At 28.9% G+C, this 19,588-nt stretch overlaps 1 protein-coding gene across 1 annotated transcript; it reads left to right on the plus strand.

Moving 5' to 3' along the window:
- The first annotated feature begins 1,087 nt into the window (after positions 1-1,087).
- Positions 1,088-6,410, plus strand: LOC100790392 (protein sym-1). Its single transcript, XM_003554046.5, has 8 exons — positions 1,088-1,614; positions 2,274-2,361; positions 3,356-3,450; positions 3,809-3,881; positions 3,995-4,087; positions 4,209-4,295; positions 5,392-5,472; positions 6,155-6,410. Exons 1-7 carry the CDS (start codon positions 1,298-1,300, stop codon positions 5,470-5,472), a joined length of 834 nt encoding a protein of 277 aa, XP_003554094.1. The 5' UTR covers positions 1,088-1,297; the 3' UTR covers positions 6,155-6,410.
- Positions 6,411-19,588: the final 13,178 nt, after the last annotated feature.

Consider the following 19,588-nt stretch of genomic DNA (forward strand, 5'->3'; position numbering starts at 1 on the left):
TAAAATATCAATAATTTTCTGTTTAATCTAAATATCAATATGTTTTTATTAGACTAATTTATTAGACCTCAAATGTTTATTATTAAAACAAATATAATAATATGATCATATAAAACGTTTAAAAAATTAACACAAAACTGAAATATGATACAATATTAAACATTAAATAAGAGACTTCTTCTAATAAAATTCCAATTGATGTCATCGAACACTTTTCTTTGGGTATTTTATATTATTTTAAATTTTGAAACAAATTAAATAATATGTATGCAAATATTAAAACTAAATATTTAAAAAATGACTCTTTTTTAATAAAGCAATATATATATATATATATATATATATATATATATATATATATTACGCAATTTTTTTATACACATGTATATTATCAGTTCCACAAATTTAAGAATGAGTCACATCTTTTGAGTCTCTAATAAAAAGGGTAAATAGTCATTTTCATCATAAATTGTTAACAAATTTGTCCCTGAAAGATTAAAATTCAAAATTTGGGAGAAATTTATCCTAAAATTATATTTTACCCTTAAATGAAACGAAATTTGAGGTCTAACAAATTAGTCTGATGGAAACATATTGATATTTAATTCCAAAAAAAAATTGCTGACATTTATATTTAATAAAAAATTACTGACACTTTAATACAACAAAAAATTAATGACATTTTGGTCCAATAATGATAATTTACTGAAATTTTTGTTCAATGGAAACATAGTGACATTTTGATTCAAAAAAAATTACTCACATTTTCGTTTTAAAAAATTATTGACATTTTCGTCCAACAAAAAATTACTGACATTTAGGTCTAATAATAGTAACTTATTGATATTTTTGTCCAATTTATTCAGTATGACCACATTGGTAATCATACAAATTAGTTCATTTGTGTCTTGTAAATAATTTTATTAACGATAACGGATGAAAGTTAACCGTTGAATAAATTTGTAATATTTTTTACACTTTCAGAAATTAAATTTTAAATTTTAATCTCCATAAACAAATTTATCAATCATTTTTTATGTTTAGTAAAAAAAATAATTATTTATCCTATCATTAGTATCATATGAAAGGAGTAGTGTTAATCATTAGGTTACACATGTTTTATTATGATTCTTACGCGCAAAGCAGCATTTGTTTTTTCTTGTCTCCAATGAAACATAGAGCCTGTTCACTGTTTGGCGCCGAGTTGCTCAGTGAGTGAGTGAGTCTGCACAAAATTACATATCCATCGACTCACAGACACGACACAGCAGAAAACCCTCTCGAATTGAAAAAAAAAATGGTGTATGGAGGAGCAATGTGCGCTCACGCGCACAAATTCCTACTCTCGCCCCGTGCCCTCAACCTTTGCCGTCAAAACACCACTCGCCTTCAACAATTTCAAACTCTCACTCCGCTCCACTCTCAATCCCTTCCTTTCAACTTCAAAAACTCCGCCACCCCCTTCAAACCCACCCTCATCCGCCTCTCCGCCCTCTCCAACGATGGCTCCGGCGGAAACGGCCCACATGGCGGCGCCGGCGGAGGCGGAGGCTCTGACGGTCCCAATTCTGGCGGCGCCGGCGATGGAGGAGGCAAGTGGTCCTTCTTGTCATGGTAAACAAAATTCATAAATCTTAACATATACCCTACTTCCTATCGTTATGTTGTCATGTGTCCTTCATTTTAGTGTAGGGCCACTTATTGTTCTTCTGTGTGCAAAAAACTCTTACTGCATGTGTGGTGGTTTAAAGTTTGCAAACTTAAGTTTGACTCAAATAAGTTTTTTTTTTTTTTTTTATCGGGTAAACGTTAGTCCGTTAGTTTGTTAGTTTTCGCCAAAATTTTAACATGTATATATACTTTTGAGGGTAACCAAACATGTCACAAATTGAGCTTACTCTCCAAAAATATGTTCAGCACCCAAAAGTACTTTTTGAACAGTTAACCAAACTTGCCCTTAGACTTGGTCCGTGTTTGGTTCCACCTTGAATTCTCCAGAATCATGTTGAAACACTAACACTAGTTAACATGATTTTATGTAATTTTTCACATGTTTAATTTCACACTTGAGGAATCGACTGAGTTGAAGGAACTCTAGGTAGCTTTTGCGTTGGATAAAAATTTCATACTGAGTTTTGCTTCTAACTTGTTTTTATAATAAAAATATCCAAACATAAATCACGTCACTTCAAAATCAATTTGGTCAATGCTCACCTAAATACACACATCTGAAAGTAGCTTTCTGTTGAAAATCTAACATGGCTTTACTACAGGTACTTGGCTCTTCTTGGAAAATACCCTGTTGCCGTGAAAGCTCTAACATCTTCAATTTTGAATCTAATTGGAGATTTGATTTGTCAGGTATTACTTTAATTCAAAATGTTTTGGTATGTCTCATCACTTTCAAAATGTATGATATACATACAGACAATTTTTGCATAGAACAGAGTATTTATTTTATTTTTATGTTACTTGAGCATGGCTTAACTGCTCTGTTTTATGTTAATTTGCACTTTGTGTGTGGACCAAAGTACTGGACTATGCGAGGTTTCCCCTAGAATTTAAGAGCGTCAGGGAAGATTTTATGCTCAAATTCGTGGAATCAAGAGTGGTTTGGAATAAGGATGTGACATTATGAATGAAGACTATGGAACCGACATTTAAAGAAAGCCAAACAGCATTAGATTTGCTCCATTTATTTAGAACATTCATGATAATTTTGCCATAAACTGAAAGTGCTAGTTAGAAAATATTTTGAACATTGAGTTTAGGCTACATTCAGGAAAAGCAATGCCTTGATGGTGGGGTTGGTTTTTAAGTTATTAATACATTGATTTGGACTCCCTCTAAGCGGGGCAATGTTACTGCTAATTACCTTCCAACGAAATATAAACATGTTTAGCCCTGCCAGTCATTTGCTCAAGATAGTCTGGCTTAAATTACTTTACAGAGGTGACAGACTGCTGAACTACTGTCACACAAACTGATAGTCTTTAAGATGATAGATACGTGCAATATATTAAGCTCTGATTTCAACAAGAGCTGGGCTACTGGATGCCCTACTTTATGTCTATGTCTTATGTATCTTCTTTTATTTCCACAATTTATTAGTGGGAAATTGATTCCTTTTTTTTTTCTTTTGATATCTGAATTTTTATCTCTTAGATTACATGACATTTTGGTCTATCCTCTTTGCTTATAGTATCAAGCTTGACTTGGCATTACATTTGAATTTGATTCTAAATGGATTATTTTTTAGGCCAATACTTAATTTACTTTTCAAAGAATTGTATGTCTATGCATTCATTTATATATGTTCAATTTGTTTTTAATAAATTTAAACTTATTTCTGCAGCTTGTGATAGACCAAGTGCCGTCACTGGATTTCAAGAGGACATTTGTCTTTACTTTTCTTGGTTTTGCTTTAGTGGGTCCAACACTGCATTTCTGGTAATGCCCTAGAATCTATTTTGGTATGCCTGAAAGTAGACTCTTTGTTTATAGTCTATTAATTATGAATGTGATAAATGATAATACTTTAAATAATGCAAATCCCAATGGCAGTAATAATAAGTGTAATATGTTGTTAGGTCCTGGGTGTAGTTTTTTTTTAATAATATTGTAAATATTTATTCATTCCCCTAATGAATATTATCAGAAGAATCCAATGAAGATTGATTTTTGATATTTGTGATGTCTATGTTTAGGAGATTTTCCACATATCATGGTCATAGGAGTTTGGATGAAGGCTCAATAATTATTAAGTCTCATTCCCTTGTCTTTCCTGACATTTGCTTTGAATCTATAGGTATTTGTATCTGAGTAAATTGGTTACACTTCCTGGAGCATCAGGTGCACTTTTACGGCTTGTACTTGATCAGGTGGGATGTTCCCATTGGTCCTCCAATCCACTGTCTATTACCACTTTGTATCAATTATTAATTTCGTGCTTGTATAATAATTTAATTTTGAATGCTATGAAATATTTTCACAGTTCTTATTTTCACCCATATTCATCGGAGTTTTCTTATCTACATTGGTGACACTGGAGGGAAACCCATCACGAGCTGTACCCAAGCTTAAACAGGTGGGTGTAAACAGTATTGTTTAACTTGTACGTGCTTGTAAAAATGTGTGTTCAAAGAGTGGTATTTCATTGTTGTCATGTTTTTTAGTATATACTCATCCCCCGGAATTTCATTTTGTAGGAGTGGTTTTCTGCAGTTCTAGCAAACTGGAAACTATGGATACCTTTTCAATTTCTCAACTTCAGATTTGTTCCACAACAATTTCAGGTTAGACTGGCAGCTTCATTTACATTGGGGATTTGACTTGACCATAAATATGTTCATCACTCTTGAAACCTGTTGGCATTTTAATATTGAAGATCAATTCTTAATTTCTTTCTTCAAATTCATTTGAATGCACCGCGATTTTATTTTAAGTCAATTGCTTTTAATGATCTGTCAATGGATACTCTTTCTCTCTCATACTACCTACCTTTGTTATCCGTTTTTAGCTGAACAACAATAGAAAAATGTACATAAGAAATGAACTTTTTGTTGACATTTCTTTCTTCTTCATGCAACATGTTTGGTTCTTTGGGATGCATCTTGTTGGCCCCTGATTTTCTAGTATTATCACATGAAAATGAGTTGTTTGTCTTTTTCCTAGTGGGTTGACGAGGTGTCTCAAGGGTTCTCAGTTCATAGTTCCAATTTTTTTATTCAAACCAAACATTCACTTGCACAAACTTACTGTGTACTCAGAATTATTCTTGATCTTGAATTAATTTTATTGAGAAAAGTTCTCAAATGCCTGAAATCAGTGAAATAGAGGTATCTATGGTTATGCTTTCTGACACTTGCAGAAGGATATTTTTTAATATACCACCCACTTGCTTTTTGAGGCAGACCAGATTTATAGATGAACAGAAATAGGAATAAATAGAGAAAAAGGAAAGGAATCAAGTGTATGTTATTGATGAAATAAGAGAAATAGCAGTTGGGAAAAACCTACTACCCACAGAGCCTAGCTCTACTCAGAGAATGGATGTATTCTCTGCCTAACAGAATGATACGCACAATCATAAAAATCCCCCTCACTCACCCCCATGTCCCTCTATAACAGAATACCTCACCATCCATCCTCATTCTCTTTCTCTCACTGCCACCTCATCATTGTCTCTCCGCTCTCCTATTCTTCCTCACATACACTCTCCACACTTTGGGCTTATTTACTTGGGCCACATCCTGGACTAGGGGCCTATCACTTTTGTTGTTGTTAGTATGTACTGACCATAGCATCTACAGTTTTCTTCAATGTTCTTAGATTTGCTTCTACATTTTTTAATGCTATTGTTAAGTTTAAAATATGTGGACATAATTTCAGGTCCTTGCTGCCAATGTTATTGCTTTGGTGTGGAATGTTATTCTCTCATTTATGGCACATAAAGAGGTTCTTCCAAAATAGGTAAGTTTTATGTTCCTTGAATGCAGAAGACCTATTTTTAAGTAACTAGCTCTTTGACCTTACGAATTCAAGTATACATGAGTATATGAGGCAAGAAAGAGTATCTTTCTGTTACTAGTGAATGGGCACTGCCATGTTCTCTCTTCCATTTTTTTCTTCTTAGATGCAATAAAATACTCCTTTGTACACAAAAACATCCATTGTCATGTACCAAGAGAAATGTAGAACAACTGAACAAGGATTCTCTATCTGCTTTATTAAATAGCTGTGAATGTTTCCTATACAAAAATTTTGGAAACAGAAAATAAAATGAAAATAAGGTGGTGTTTCTGTAATTAAAAGTGAGCAGAAAATGTTTTTTCAAACCAAATGACCCTAGGAAATTATAAAGTTACAATTTCCTCAAATATCCAAAAAGTTCATCACCTTTCAACAAAGAATAATTAGGAACCTTGCCTCCGGGTGACTCAATCGGTAATGCCAAACAAGAACCTTCCTTTAATCTGATTTTATCTGATGTACCTTTCTATTAAGAAATCCTATAGTTCTTATGCACATACAATGCTGTCTTTGTATTTTCAATCTTTTTACTTGATAGCTTTGCTGAGCATGCGCAATGCTACAGTAACTCCTTAATAGTTCACAGTATTAATCAGTTTTATGTCCATTGATCATTCTTCAGAGTTCAGATAAAGAGCTTGCAAAGAGGCTGCATGAGCTGTATTCAAATCTTTTAAATGTTTTTGTAATTTACATGAACATGAAGACTAGCAGTTGTATAAACACGCATGTGGATTTTTTGTATGCACTTTCATCAATGCAAGCTTCCTCCACGTGTTTCCTAGGATTCTATATCATCGAGACCATACAGGAGGGTTTCTTTTTTGTTTAATTGTATTTTTTATTGGCTAAATTATTCAGTTGGTCCCTTATCTTCATAGGTAAATACTCATTTTAGTTATTGAAAGTATAAAGCAGTTACAAATTGATCTCTAAAAAATGAAAAATTTAAATTTAGTTCTTGAACGTATAAAAAATGCAATAGATTAGTCCTGTATGTTTGTAGCAGCATTATTCTATAACTGACTACACAAACAGGCAGCAATTGTCACTGCGTTAAGCATAGTCCCTTTTGCAAAACTTCATAGTCTGTCAGTCATTTGGGTTTGGACCTTGTTTGGTGGTGTTGGGCTCATAACAGGCTTGGCCTCCTCTTCAACACATAGCCGGTATCATTGTAACTTAAATGGTTTTAAACACACACTTAACAACCTCCAAATGTGGAACCACGGTTAATTTAATTTGTATAATTGTATAAAGGCAAAGCGTGGGGCTAACAAACGAAGGGAAAGTGTTTTTATTTTGCTTGAATAGAAAAGAGGGATTAGCGTGCAGCCCAATGTTAATAAAGACTGGCATGGCATGGGAACAACTATCAAGGAGGATATGAAATTAATTGCACGACTTTTAAAGAGTTAGCCTATTCTTTCTTTCCTTGCTTTTCCTCATACACGTCCGTGTAAGGGTTTTAAGAAAGTCAAAAACCCACTTTTTAACATTTTTTCATGTTATCTTATTATAGCGTATGTTTGGATATGCATCAGTTATGTCATATGTGCGTTTATAAATTCCATGTCCAAATGCATAAGCTGCTCGCAAAGGATGTGAGTAAATGCGTGTATGAATGTGTGTAGAATTGATTTTGAAATGTGATTTATTGAATTGATTTTCAATAAACATGAGTCTGCAGCAATTTGATTTTTGTTAGAATAGTATATATTAGAAAATTGATTGTCACACAATGTTGTTTGGAAAATTATTATCAAAATTGATTTTGCCTTTATGATTATCAAGAATGTGTTTTATGTGTTGTTCATCAAGACAATATCAACATTAAATAGGGGTATACCAAGAATAAATTATATGACTCAAGACAAAAGTGATGCAAAAGTTATTTACAAATGCTTCAATGGACCCATTTATTTAAACTTTTAAAAAGTTTTTTTTAAAATAAATAATTTTTAAAAAGCAGATAGGATTTATTTCATTTAAAAAAATATATAAAACTGTTTTTTAGAATAAAAAACAATTTAGACAATCACATCAAAAAAGCATAAAACTAATTATTTTTTTAGACAATTACATTAATAACAATAGTAAAAATTATGTTTAGTGTTATGTATTTTTTATCATTGAAATTTATTGTAATATAGAATGAAACGTTCAGTAACTGGAATAATTTTTTAAAACTTTATATTATAAATTAAAATGAAATGCCGTCTATTACATAAATGTTTGTGTAGTTTTTAATTTTATTTTAAACATCTAAGCAAAATAAAAATTTAGTACACACTAGTATTCTTTTTTTTTTTTTTAATGAACCTAGAGTATTTTTTAGTCAAGAGTTAAGGATTCATCTATTATGATACTAAGATTTGTTTTAACTTTTAAGGACAGATTTCTCTTAACTGTTTTTTTACATAAAAGGGTAGGGAAACCTGAAGATATTTAATTTGTTATGACGGATTCAAATATTATTTAGTTCAAAACGATTTAAATGTAACTTAATTATATGACTTAAACTCAGCAAACTGATTGCATCATGACGTAGAAAGCTTTCCTAATTCAATATTCAATTTGATTCTCATAACTTTTTTTCGGTACATAAAATAATGTGGGATAATGCAAAGCAATGCATGCATAAATGTTTTGTCAAATTTGAAGTTGTTACTTGTTAGGCAACTTATGTCGGAAGACCTTGAACGATACACTATATAATGCCTCGAACGAAGCAACCGTACTCTAAATAATTCCTTGTCACTGTTGCTGCTGAAGGTTGTTTGAATAATTTTTTTTTGCTTGTTTGTTTCTTAGGTATTCCACACTTTGAAGTTATATTCTCGAGTGCATGGAGTGAGACGATTTATGCCTTGTTGCTCTCAGTACCTCACATGTTCAAAATAAAAATTGGGAGTTATGAAGTAATATAAGTAACTTGAAAGTGAAAGACAACAATGTTTCTCCACCTTATAAGTACATGAGAAGATTAGATGTTGTAACGATGTTTCTATTTTAATCTACCTTAAGTATTACTTTTTCCAATTATTTTAATAGTTTTGCTATTCAGTATTGCAATTCTTGGACGATCTTTTACCAGTTGAAAAGTAATCAATCATGAGGGTTTTGTCAATTGAGTTTGTAAGGGGAATTATGAATTATCCGATCATCGAGTTCCTTTTCAAAGTAAATAGGTTTATCTGCGGTTCTTGTACTTTTACCAAATTTTGAATTAAGTTATTAAATTTTTAATTGACTCACTGAACTTGTTTTTTAATTGAGTAATCCCATTCCGTCTAATTATTGTTATAAAAAATTAATACATACACAAAATTAGAGGTGTAACAGTAAATTAATATTTCTGAAGTGCATTGTAAATACAACTAAGTTAATTGTATAAATTTTTTGAAATATGTTATAAGCATACCTAAGGAAATTGTACAAAATTAAGAAAATATATAATAAATGATGATATAAATGAATTTAAAAAAAATATTACTTCCTCTTTTCATCATAATTATTGTGTAAGAGAAAAAATATTATTGTAAAATAATTATCATTTTAACTTTTTAATATAATATTAATTATGTTTTTCATTAATATTCTCATGATATTAATAATAGTCAATAAAATTTATAAAATAAATTAATGATGATATACGATTAATTTTATAAAATTAATATTTTTTTATTTATTATTTTTTATTTAATTAAAATAACCTAAAACGAATATTATAATGAAATTTAACAACATTGTACTAGTATCAGTCTATTTTATTCTGCATTTAATATTTTCATATTTATTGGCCATTAAATTATATTTTGCATTCAATATTTTCATCATTAAAGTATAACAATATAATATGACATTAAGTATTTTATTCTGTATTTAATATTTTTAATCTTTAACGCCCATTAAATTATATTTTGTATATTTAATATTCTCATCATTATTGCCCATTAAAAATCCCCAAAACATTAAATTCACTTGTTCCCATGAATAAGAAATGTTTAGTTTTAACCGATAGGTATAAATAAACATTTATTACCGCAAAACCGCAAAGTCGGAACTTTCCTTCCATCCTATGATTCCTATCCCAAAGGCAAAGTTTATTTTAAATAAAGAAATGTTTGAAAGTGGTTTATTACGCAATGGTGAAGGAAGCATGAGGTAATGGAGGTAGGAAGATAAGAGGGTGACATTGTCAAACACCATTTATGAAGAGACAAAGGATGTGTTCAAGTTACCCAGACAGAAACATTTGACAATGACCTTTAAAAGTCACACACAAGACACCTCAACCATTGCAACCTTTACAAAGCTACAATTACTTTGGTCAACAAGTAACACTATGCCCACATTCTCTCTCTATTCTAATCTCATCTCATCCCCAATTCAATTATTCATTGCTCCATGTGATTTTTACTTCTTTTTTTTTTTTTTTTAATTTGATTGTGCTAACCATTTTTCTTGTGCAAAGTTTGCTAATAGATACTACTAGTATTGATTATTAATTCATCTAAAGTCCTACTTTATAAAACATAATATAATAATATATTTTTGTCATTAAGATTAGTTTTTATCTCCCTTAATATGTAAAAAAAATGTTTTTATCAACTTTAAAAAAGTATAGTTTTTGTCTTATTCTAATTAGCTTTTAATTTAATTTCTCTAACCAGCCTTTTAAAATTTATTACCAAATTCATTTTCATTTTAAGGTGTATTTGTAATGAATTTGTTGTTCATTGTCTTATTAAGGATAATATTTAAGAAATTAATTAATAAAGTACTATAAAATATCAATAATTATGTTATGATCATATTGTGTTAACATCGATTATAGTGTTTTAAAAACTGAACTATACATTGAAGTGGTTAATTTTTCAATAAATCATTCGATTGATATAGCTGATTAAATTTATGATTGAATTATAATTAAATCAAATAATATTTAATTAAAATCAGTTCATGAATTAATCTGTTTAATAACCGGTTAGTTCAATTAAAATTTTAAAATATTGACATTGGTATTATCTTTGAGTCGTCAATAAAACAAAAATTAAAGTATTTATTGACGTTGAAATGAATACAGATTAATTAGCCAGCTAATTTCATTCGCTCTCTATCTCCCTCACCTTTTGTTTTTGTTTTTGGAATTATCAAATTCAACTCTAAAGAATCTAGAAGTGCAATAAAATAAAAAAAGATAAAGATAAAAGTTTCCAGAAGCTATGTCATGCGGAAGGTGATTTGAATTCGTAGTCTTATAACCAAAATTAAGAATATATTGAATCACAATTTACTCGTAAGTCTTGTCTTACACATAAACAATTCTCTCGCTTTAATTATATTCATAGGCATGAATTTAAATAATCAAACGAGATGTGTTTTTATTAAGGCATAAAAATACAACAAAAAAAATCATAAAAACCATGTTTTTAATAACTAAATCGGAATAATCTAAAGATGAATTAATATTAATATATAAGTATTCCTCTCTTTAAAGAGAAATACATTAGACTTAGATTTTTCGATAAAAATTAATTAATTTTAAATAATATTAAATTTAATTTTATTAAATAAGATTTTATATTTAAATCTTATAGATAAAAAAATATAATTTAAAAAATTAATTATCAATAAAATCAATAAATATTTTATAAAAAACACATAAAATGAGAGAATTAAAATGATAATGCAGTGTTTTGTTTTGTATTTGTGTGGCCCCCGGTGTGTACAAATTTTTGCTAGGAAGCGAAACAATGTGACATTGTGAGTGTTGTAATTGAATGAAGCAGCACCGTCCATTGACCCCATTGATTAATAACGAATGAAGTTGGACGGTGTCAGATGCATCATCATGCATGGATCCACGTTGAGCTTTTCTGTGGACGTGTCACCGTGTGAATGGTGAGGGTGACTCACCGTGGCGTGAGTCAAGCGCTAAAGACAACAACACTGTACCATCAAGTACAGGCCAATATTAGTTTAGTTTTATTTGATTAATGTTTGTCAATGTTTCTATTCTTTGGAAAAATCGTGATCGGTCTTTCAATGGAATGTGTTTGGTTGGATATGGGCGAGCATTGATAACGAATTTTGTTTACAAGTTTTGTAATTTTGATAAAGTATTTAAATAGGTTGATAAAAATCACATAAGAGTATGAGCGATATAATTAAATAGAGTAGTGTTGTTTCGTTAGAAAGAAGTGTGATACGAATTTTCACAGATTCATATATATATATATATATATATATATATATTTGATATTTATCATTGGTTATTTGAGAATTAAAAAGTAATTTGACGGAAATCACAGTTAAAAAATATTGTTAGTAATTTGACGGAAATCGCGATTAAAGCTTCTTGCAGATATTCGTGTCATGTATTTCATAACAATAAGCAATTTTCAATTAATTTTTTTTTTTTGCTTCTGAGAGATATTATTAAATTAAGTAATATAATAATAATAAATTAGTCAAAAATGCCTATAATGAAAGATATATACAGTTTCTACTAAAAAGAATAATAAACTAGCTTAAATATGTTTATCATCAAGTGAGGTCTCAATGTTAATGAACTCATGTCTCCTAAGCAAATGGTCAGTAGTTTAAATCCTGACTCTTTGTTTGTGAAAAAAAATTGATGGAAAGAAGAAACACACCTTTAATTATTTTTAGATTCTCAAAAGGATATTAGTTTTGTTGAACACGTTATTATATGTAATCATATGCATACAAGAAAAGCTTAAATATATTTCGAATTCTTATATTATTTATTTTATCGTTTTGATTCTATTAAATCTTTCTATTTTTAAATTTCTATCATGAATATTTATTTATTTTGATCCATGTTGTTGGGATGTCCTTGTTAAGTGTTGAGATAATTGACAAAAAGGTTGCTTTAGCAAGTTATGTAGTGGTTATTATGGTAAAAGTCAACTTGGCACATAATTAATTTTTCAATCTCAACAAAACAGGTGACTTTCACATGTTTATCTCTTTCTTAAATTACATATTGGTGATTTTTGTATACATATTACATAGGTAAATTGTTAAATGCACCCTATTTTGGTAAAAAAAAAAAAAAGAAGAAAAGAAAAGTGCATCCTATTGTAATTCAAGCCTAAACTACAACATAGCTTGTAATGTTTGTTTGTCTATCAAGAAAACTCGAGATTGAATAAGTTGAAAAAATTTGTTGTTGTTTGGATTTAAAGAGGCCAAATTTTAAGATTATGTTAAAGCTCTTGCTATAACTACCATGATTTGTTTTATATTTATTTTGAGTCTTAAAAATATAATTCATATGTATATGTTTTGTTTGTTGTTTTATTTACTCATGATAAATAGCATGCATTAAACACATTCAAATGATAATGAATGTTATCTTGTAATTTATGTTAGGTAGTTATGAATCATAGATGGATAAATGGTAGTTACACAAGTGACAAATATGAGAGTGAGGTAGAATATTTTTTGGAAATTTCTCAAAAAAATATTTCTTATAGTAATAGGAGGTTCAATTCTTCTTGTGTAAAATGTTTGGATTAAAGGAAATTAAGTGTTCTGGAAATAAGACAATATGTACTCTACGATGGATTTTACAAGAGTTATACGTCATGAAAATGACATAGGGAATTATTACAAATGTGGCCTATTGGGTTTGAGTCCCAAATTGTCAAAGTTGATGTGCATGAGTTATCAATTAGAGAACATGATCTCCCATATTGGTGGAGACCTTTGAGAAAACAAATGTGTATGACAACTTGTGTAGTGATGCAATGACATTTTTATACCTAGGTTGTAATAAATTCACATTGTTATCAACAATGTTGAAAATGTTCAATTTAAAATAAAAAAATGGGTAGAGTAATAAGAGTTTACACAATTGATTGAATTGTTAAAAAACATATGAAATAAAAATTGTGTAGAGTAATAAGAGTTTAAATAATTGATTGAATTATTGAAACATACTTTTATGAAGATAATACATTGCCAAATCATACCTATGAAGCAAAAAAAGGTCTTGTGCCCAATAGATATAAGATACCAAAAGTTGTTTACCTACTTTAATGATTGCATTCTGTATATAAAATGCTAAAAAATGTTACAAAAGTGTTAAAAAAGCAAGACATCTCAATACAAAATGAGATATACAATTTTTTTAATGATGTGAGGCCTAAAATGCCTTTTGCAAAGGTGTTTAGCATTTTCAACAAAATTATTGAGTCATAAGATGAATTAAGACTCTTAAAGATTTTGATTTGATACAAATAAATACTAAGTTTAAAAAGTTGCTTTTGAAATGCTAGCAATCGAAAGCATTGTATATGCGTTTAACGGAATAAGAGTTAATAGACAAACACTAATTCTGTGAAGCATTAAAGACTAAGTTAACACTTTGATCTATTGATTCTTTGTGCAAAAAATGTTTGTATATTTTTCCTAGGATATGCTGAAGTGAATAAAGCAAGAGACTAATGAAGTTTAAACTCTTCTTTCTACATAAAAGACATGTCATTATTGTGTAGATTTGTTCTAGTCAAAAGTTTATGTGACTATCGAAGCCAATTAAATTGTGTTGCTAAAGAAATATAAATAGAATGGTTTATCATAATAGACTGAAATAAAAGTTAACATGCATTTAATGCAACATTTAATGCTCCAACAAATAGCTAGTCCAGATGATGCAATAGATGCAAACAGAAGGTCATTTAGACACAACGATTACTTGTTGAAGAAGCATTGTTACTTGCCTAATTCTTTTCAATGTAACAGAAGGTCGTTTAGACACAACGGTTTAGAGTTAAATGAGTGAATATGTGATGAAAAACTTTGTTACTTAGCTAATTCTTTTCAATGCTAAGAAATTTATCAATCATTTATTGGATTTAGCAATATGAGTCAAGATTCTATGATCAAGAACTTAGAAAAGGAATAACAAAACAAGATCACAAGCTTTATAATCAAATATATTTTTTTACTTGAAATTCACAATAAAGAACAATTAAAATTAGACCAATTATAAATATTTAGTTTTAGGCTTTTATGTTACATTTCACAATTTGTTTTTTTTAAAGGATTGTGATTTTTAATACAAGTTACTTTAATTATTCAAGGTTCTACGTCAATTATATATAGCCTTTTCAAGCCTAAGAAAACAATTTTTGGCTTAATTTTGAATTTGAAATAAAAACTTAAGATTTATTAATTGTATGAAATTGGAATTATATTTCCAATTATACAATAATTGGTTTTACTATTTTCTGGCTATGACTATTAGTAAAAAAAAACTTGATATTTTTATCTCTTAACTTGACCTAGCATTTTAAGACTTCTAATACTAGTAAAGCTTTTCCTAAAACAAAATAAGATTACACTTTTTCCTCAAGTCTTGATGAAGATTAATGAGGATCAAAGAATTAACAATTTATAGAGTTTGCTCAATACCTTTAATATGACCTTCAATTTAATATTTCCTAACAACAAATTTTCCAAACATATCAATATTCAACTGAGTCAAGATATCTCTATCTTGATCAATAGTTGTTGGGCCTCCATGCGAACATCTATGTTATGTGTAAGAGACAATATTTAATATGCTAGGTGGGTGATCTCAGCAGCTTCAAAGCAAAAATATTTGTCATCATTAAGAAGAGATTCACCACATCTAAGGAGAGCATTATGATCAAAGTGCAAGTGGCAAAGGACTACAATATAAGAATTTGAGAAGGCCTCTCTCCAACTATAATTAACAACATATCTATCTTTTTTCCTAGAGACAAACAAATTGTTGCAACAATGACTTTGCCAAGTACAGTTATCGCCAATGGAGAGAATATATACAAAGTTACAGAAATCCATCATGTTAGAAAATAAATTGCTTTAGAATTAGAAAAACTGTCTCATTTTTGTTTAAAAGGCTAGATGACATCATTGAAATCTCCCAACATCAAGGTAATTATGTCTCTCGTGTTTTTATATAACTCCACGATTTAGTACTATCTATTGTTGTTACATGACATTAACCAATGTGATCCTCAAGTTAATTCAGTTTTAGTTAAACTCATTTTACTTGAATATTGCATCTAAAATATATACATATTAATTGATTATTAAAAAAAGAAATAAAATGACATAGTGCATTTGATGGTATTTCAATCATCATAATACATATAATAAAAAATATCTTAAAATACAACAATACACACCATACTAAACTTAAAATACATTCAATGAGAAATACATATGAAAATAGGCAGGAAATTATTATACTAAACTTATTCATCAAGTCGGCCATGACTATAACATCTCTAAACCATTGTTGTTGGGAGAACTTTGAGGAAACCTCATCCTCCATAGAAAATAAGGGGAAAATAGAATAAAGTTGAAAACATGTCACTTCTTTAACTAAACAAGGGATTAAACTCTTTGAGTGTGGGGAGCTACCTGTTATAAACCAATTTCTAAAAGTTAAAACTCTAGAGACATAAGTGTTGGGAAAGAGAAAAAATGTTCATCATCCAGCACATGTGTAGTAGTGATCTCTCATGTATATTGGATTACTTTAGGAAGTGGAAGTACAAACTGAACAAGATCATATCCAATTCCATTGTCATGGAAATCGAGGTCGAAATTTTTAGCACCTTAAGGTGATCTCGACATCTACTCCCAAGAACACAAACATTACAATTATAGCATTTACACACAAGCATGCAAGGGAAATAATCATACATTTGTACATATATGATAAATAAATAATGATGTTAAAGCATTTCATCATTTGCAATGGATATCAATCACATGTATAATACCATTGACTAAACTCAATATCATAAAGGCATAGATAAGCAAACAAAATAATACAACGACTGATTGTCATGCTATTTATGAAGACTAAACTCAATAGACATTTCTAACAACTTGAACGACTAGTTAGACGTATCTCTTAAAGATGTTACAACAACAACAACAACCTCACAACTCACAAGGTAAAAAGGTAACATGTGTCTAAAATAATTTTGGTGACACAAGAATTGAGTCATGTAGAGGGGAAGAATACATTGTCAAGATAGACATGCGAGGGTAATTTCTATCATGATACAAGATTTGAAATATTCCAATTCCTCTTTGAATCCTAGATCTGCCTATCCTCTCGGAGCGGTTACTATTATTGAATCAACCACATAAGTGAACTTGACACCACTTTTTAATCCAAAATCTTAAGGTTCAAATTTATGGGTTTTGCCTTCACTTATATAGTTCTCAAACTTTTCATTCTTATACAATGTGGGACTTCACCTCATACTTATACTCCAACAATTAATCATGACTTCAATAGAAATGAATTAGGTCTCTCTAATTATAGATTTACATAGTTCTCTTTTTATTTTCGATTAATGATATTCAGTTGTACGATGTTGACTGGTGGGTTGGTGAGGGGGTGCCAATTTCGTTCGGATGCTCTCGCCTACTATCTTTCTTAATACACATTGCCAATATTAAAAGTTTTTTTTATACTAATTTATATTTTAAGGTTTTGTTTGATTTACTTTTTTAAAGTATTTTTCTATTTAAATGTAAAACTCCTTTATTTTCAAGTTTTGATCATTAAAATTGTTACTTCTATTTTTAAGATTTTTTTACTTCAAAAATTATATTTACTCTGAATTTTTTTTAAGAAGAAAAGCTAAAAGAGAAAGTCCAAAACACCATTTCAAAATACAAATGATCCTATATCGAAGAAGTGAATAATTTTTTTTCTTATTTTGATTTGTATGTTTAAATAATAAATAAATCATGCCAAATAAACTTATTAAGTTGTTAATGGGCTGGGATATAAATAATGCTATGAATAACGTTGCGTGTAAGAGCCTGAATTGGGTCACCACAAACTTGTTTTAATCTAGAACATCTTGTTTCCATTATTGTTTTGATGGTAAAGTTTCATGATGTTATCTGTTATCAATCATACAACATAAATATAACTAATATTGCAAATAGGACCCATTGTCATGCTATATAACCACAAAGTAGCTTAGGCCAAATCATTGTGATATAACAGGAGTAGAATTTTCCCTTATCTTATCTACCCCAACCCTATATACTTAGGAGTGGAATCTTCAATTGATCTTAAACTCAAAAAATTGGCATGATTAGGGCAAAGAATTTGGGAGAAGGAGATGGAAAAGAAAGAAAAAGGAATAGCGTATGAGTGGGTGTATCCTACCTATACACAACTTACTTCTTTCCTTTTCTAAGCTTCTCTTCTCCCGCATTGGACGAAAAACATTTTTTTGTGATAAAGTAGGCTTAGCTGTGGGGCACAAAGGCATCTGCATCTCCTTCTCATCCAAACGTAGCTTTCAAATTCTTGCGTTATTGCATTCGTCATCTCTTTTTCCTTCATTGGTCGTTTGTTTGCTCACTCCTTCTTAATTATTATTGTCTTTGAAGGGTTTGAATTTTAGTAATGTCCCTCGCCCAAAATGTTATCTGTTTATGTGGAGGCATCCTTTTTTGGGTTTAACTCATCAAATTATTTGCTTACTAGGAATTTTCATAAATAGGATAATTAGCTTATTTGTTTAGTTGCTAGTATTTTTTTTTATCTAGACCACGAAATTTTTTGAGATAATTTTATTTGGGTCGCGTAAAAAATCATCATGGACGATAAATTTTTTTTGCATCTGTTGATCTACATGTCTAGTAAATATTAAAATAACACACACACACACACACACACACACACACACACATATATATATATATATATATATATATATATATATATATATATATATATATATATATATATATATAATATCATAATTTTATTTGCTGATCAAAAGAGGAGTCATTGTCGTTGATTTAAACCTTATTGCTATCATAATTGAGTAATGATCGGAATGGCTTTTTCTTAGTAAATAATAATAGGTCGCCTTGGGGTGAACTGTGACCACCTTAAATAACTTCATTTGTTATGTTACAGGTGAATTTCAGAGTTATTATTTTGAAAAGAATTTTACTTAGTCAATACTTTTTTGTAGGATAAATGGGTGTCTTTTAACCTATCAGATTAAAGAAAAACTTTGTTTACGGTGTGTGACTGATCCAATAAAATTTTTGTATATAATAAAAATTAAACACAAATTTTTTAATTAAATAAATCATTTTTACTCATATAAAACACAAATTCTTTAATTAAATAAATCATTTTTACTCATATGAATACAATAAAATCTTGCACAATTTCACCAATCTTTTGGATTAGTTAGTCAATACTTTTGATTTAAAGATCATAGTCTCACAATTATACACGTAAGAAAGTGGACTAAAGATTAAAAAAAAAACAGATATTTTTTAAAACATAGTAAATGTAAAGACCTTGGAAGAAGGATACGATTACTAAAAAAATCTTTAATAGAAGTCTTTTTAGCAAAAATATATAATAAGTAAGTTGAAATTAAATTTTTTTAACTTAATATATTAAAAGTGTTTAAAAAAATAGTCATTGAACTAATTAAAAAATATAAAATGACACAAATATACGTATTATATGATTATTATTTTATTAATTTTTATTTTGTACTTTAGGTGATTAAACTTCTAGTTTTATAGTTAACTATGATAGTTCCCTTATAAAGATATTAAATTTATATTTTATAGGAGTAATTTTTTTATACTATTTTAATTTTTAACATATTTTATTTAGTTTAAATTTAATAAATATATATTAGTATCTATATGTCAATAAATATTTAAATATATTTTATGAATTTATTTATTTTTAATTATAATATATAACATTCAATAAATATATAAAATACATTAATGTTGATTTAAATTATTTTATTGAACAATCTATTAAAATTGTGTAAGTGTATGTTTCCTAATAATAAAGTATATTTGTGTGAACTAATTTAAATTTTACTTGTGTAAATTAAGAGAAAACACCATAAATGACTCTTTATTAATTGTGTTCACATAAAATTTAATTTTAACAATAATTAATATGTTTTAAAGTATACTTGTAATTATATATTTTTCACATTTT

The sequence above is a fragment of the Glycine max genome, chromosome 19, assembly GCF_000004515.6.
Source record: "Glycine max cultivar Williams 82 chromosome 19, Glycine_max_v4.0, whole genome shotgun sequence".
Taxonomy (NCBI): domain Eukaryota; kingdom Viridiplantae; phylum Streptophyta; class Magnoliopsida; order Fabales; family Fabaceae; genus Glycine; species Glycine max.

Excerpts from the sequence above, each read along its gene's own strand:
- LOC100790392 (XM_003554046.5), top strand. The coding sequence starts at position 1,298 with ATGGTGTATGGAGGAGCAATGTGCGCTCACGCGCACAAATTCCTACTC. Across the intron at positions 2,362-3,355 it reads TTGGAGATTTGATTTGTCAG|CTTGTGATAGACCAAGTGCC; the intron begins GTATTACTTTAA and ends TTATTTCTGCAG. Across the intron at positions 3,882-3,994 it reads TACGGCTTGTACTTGATCAG|TTCTTATTTTCACCCATATT; the intron begins GTGGGATGTTCC and ends ATATTTTCACAG.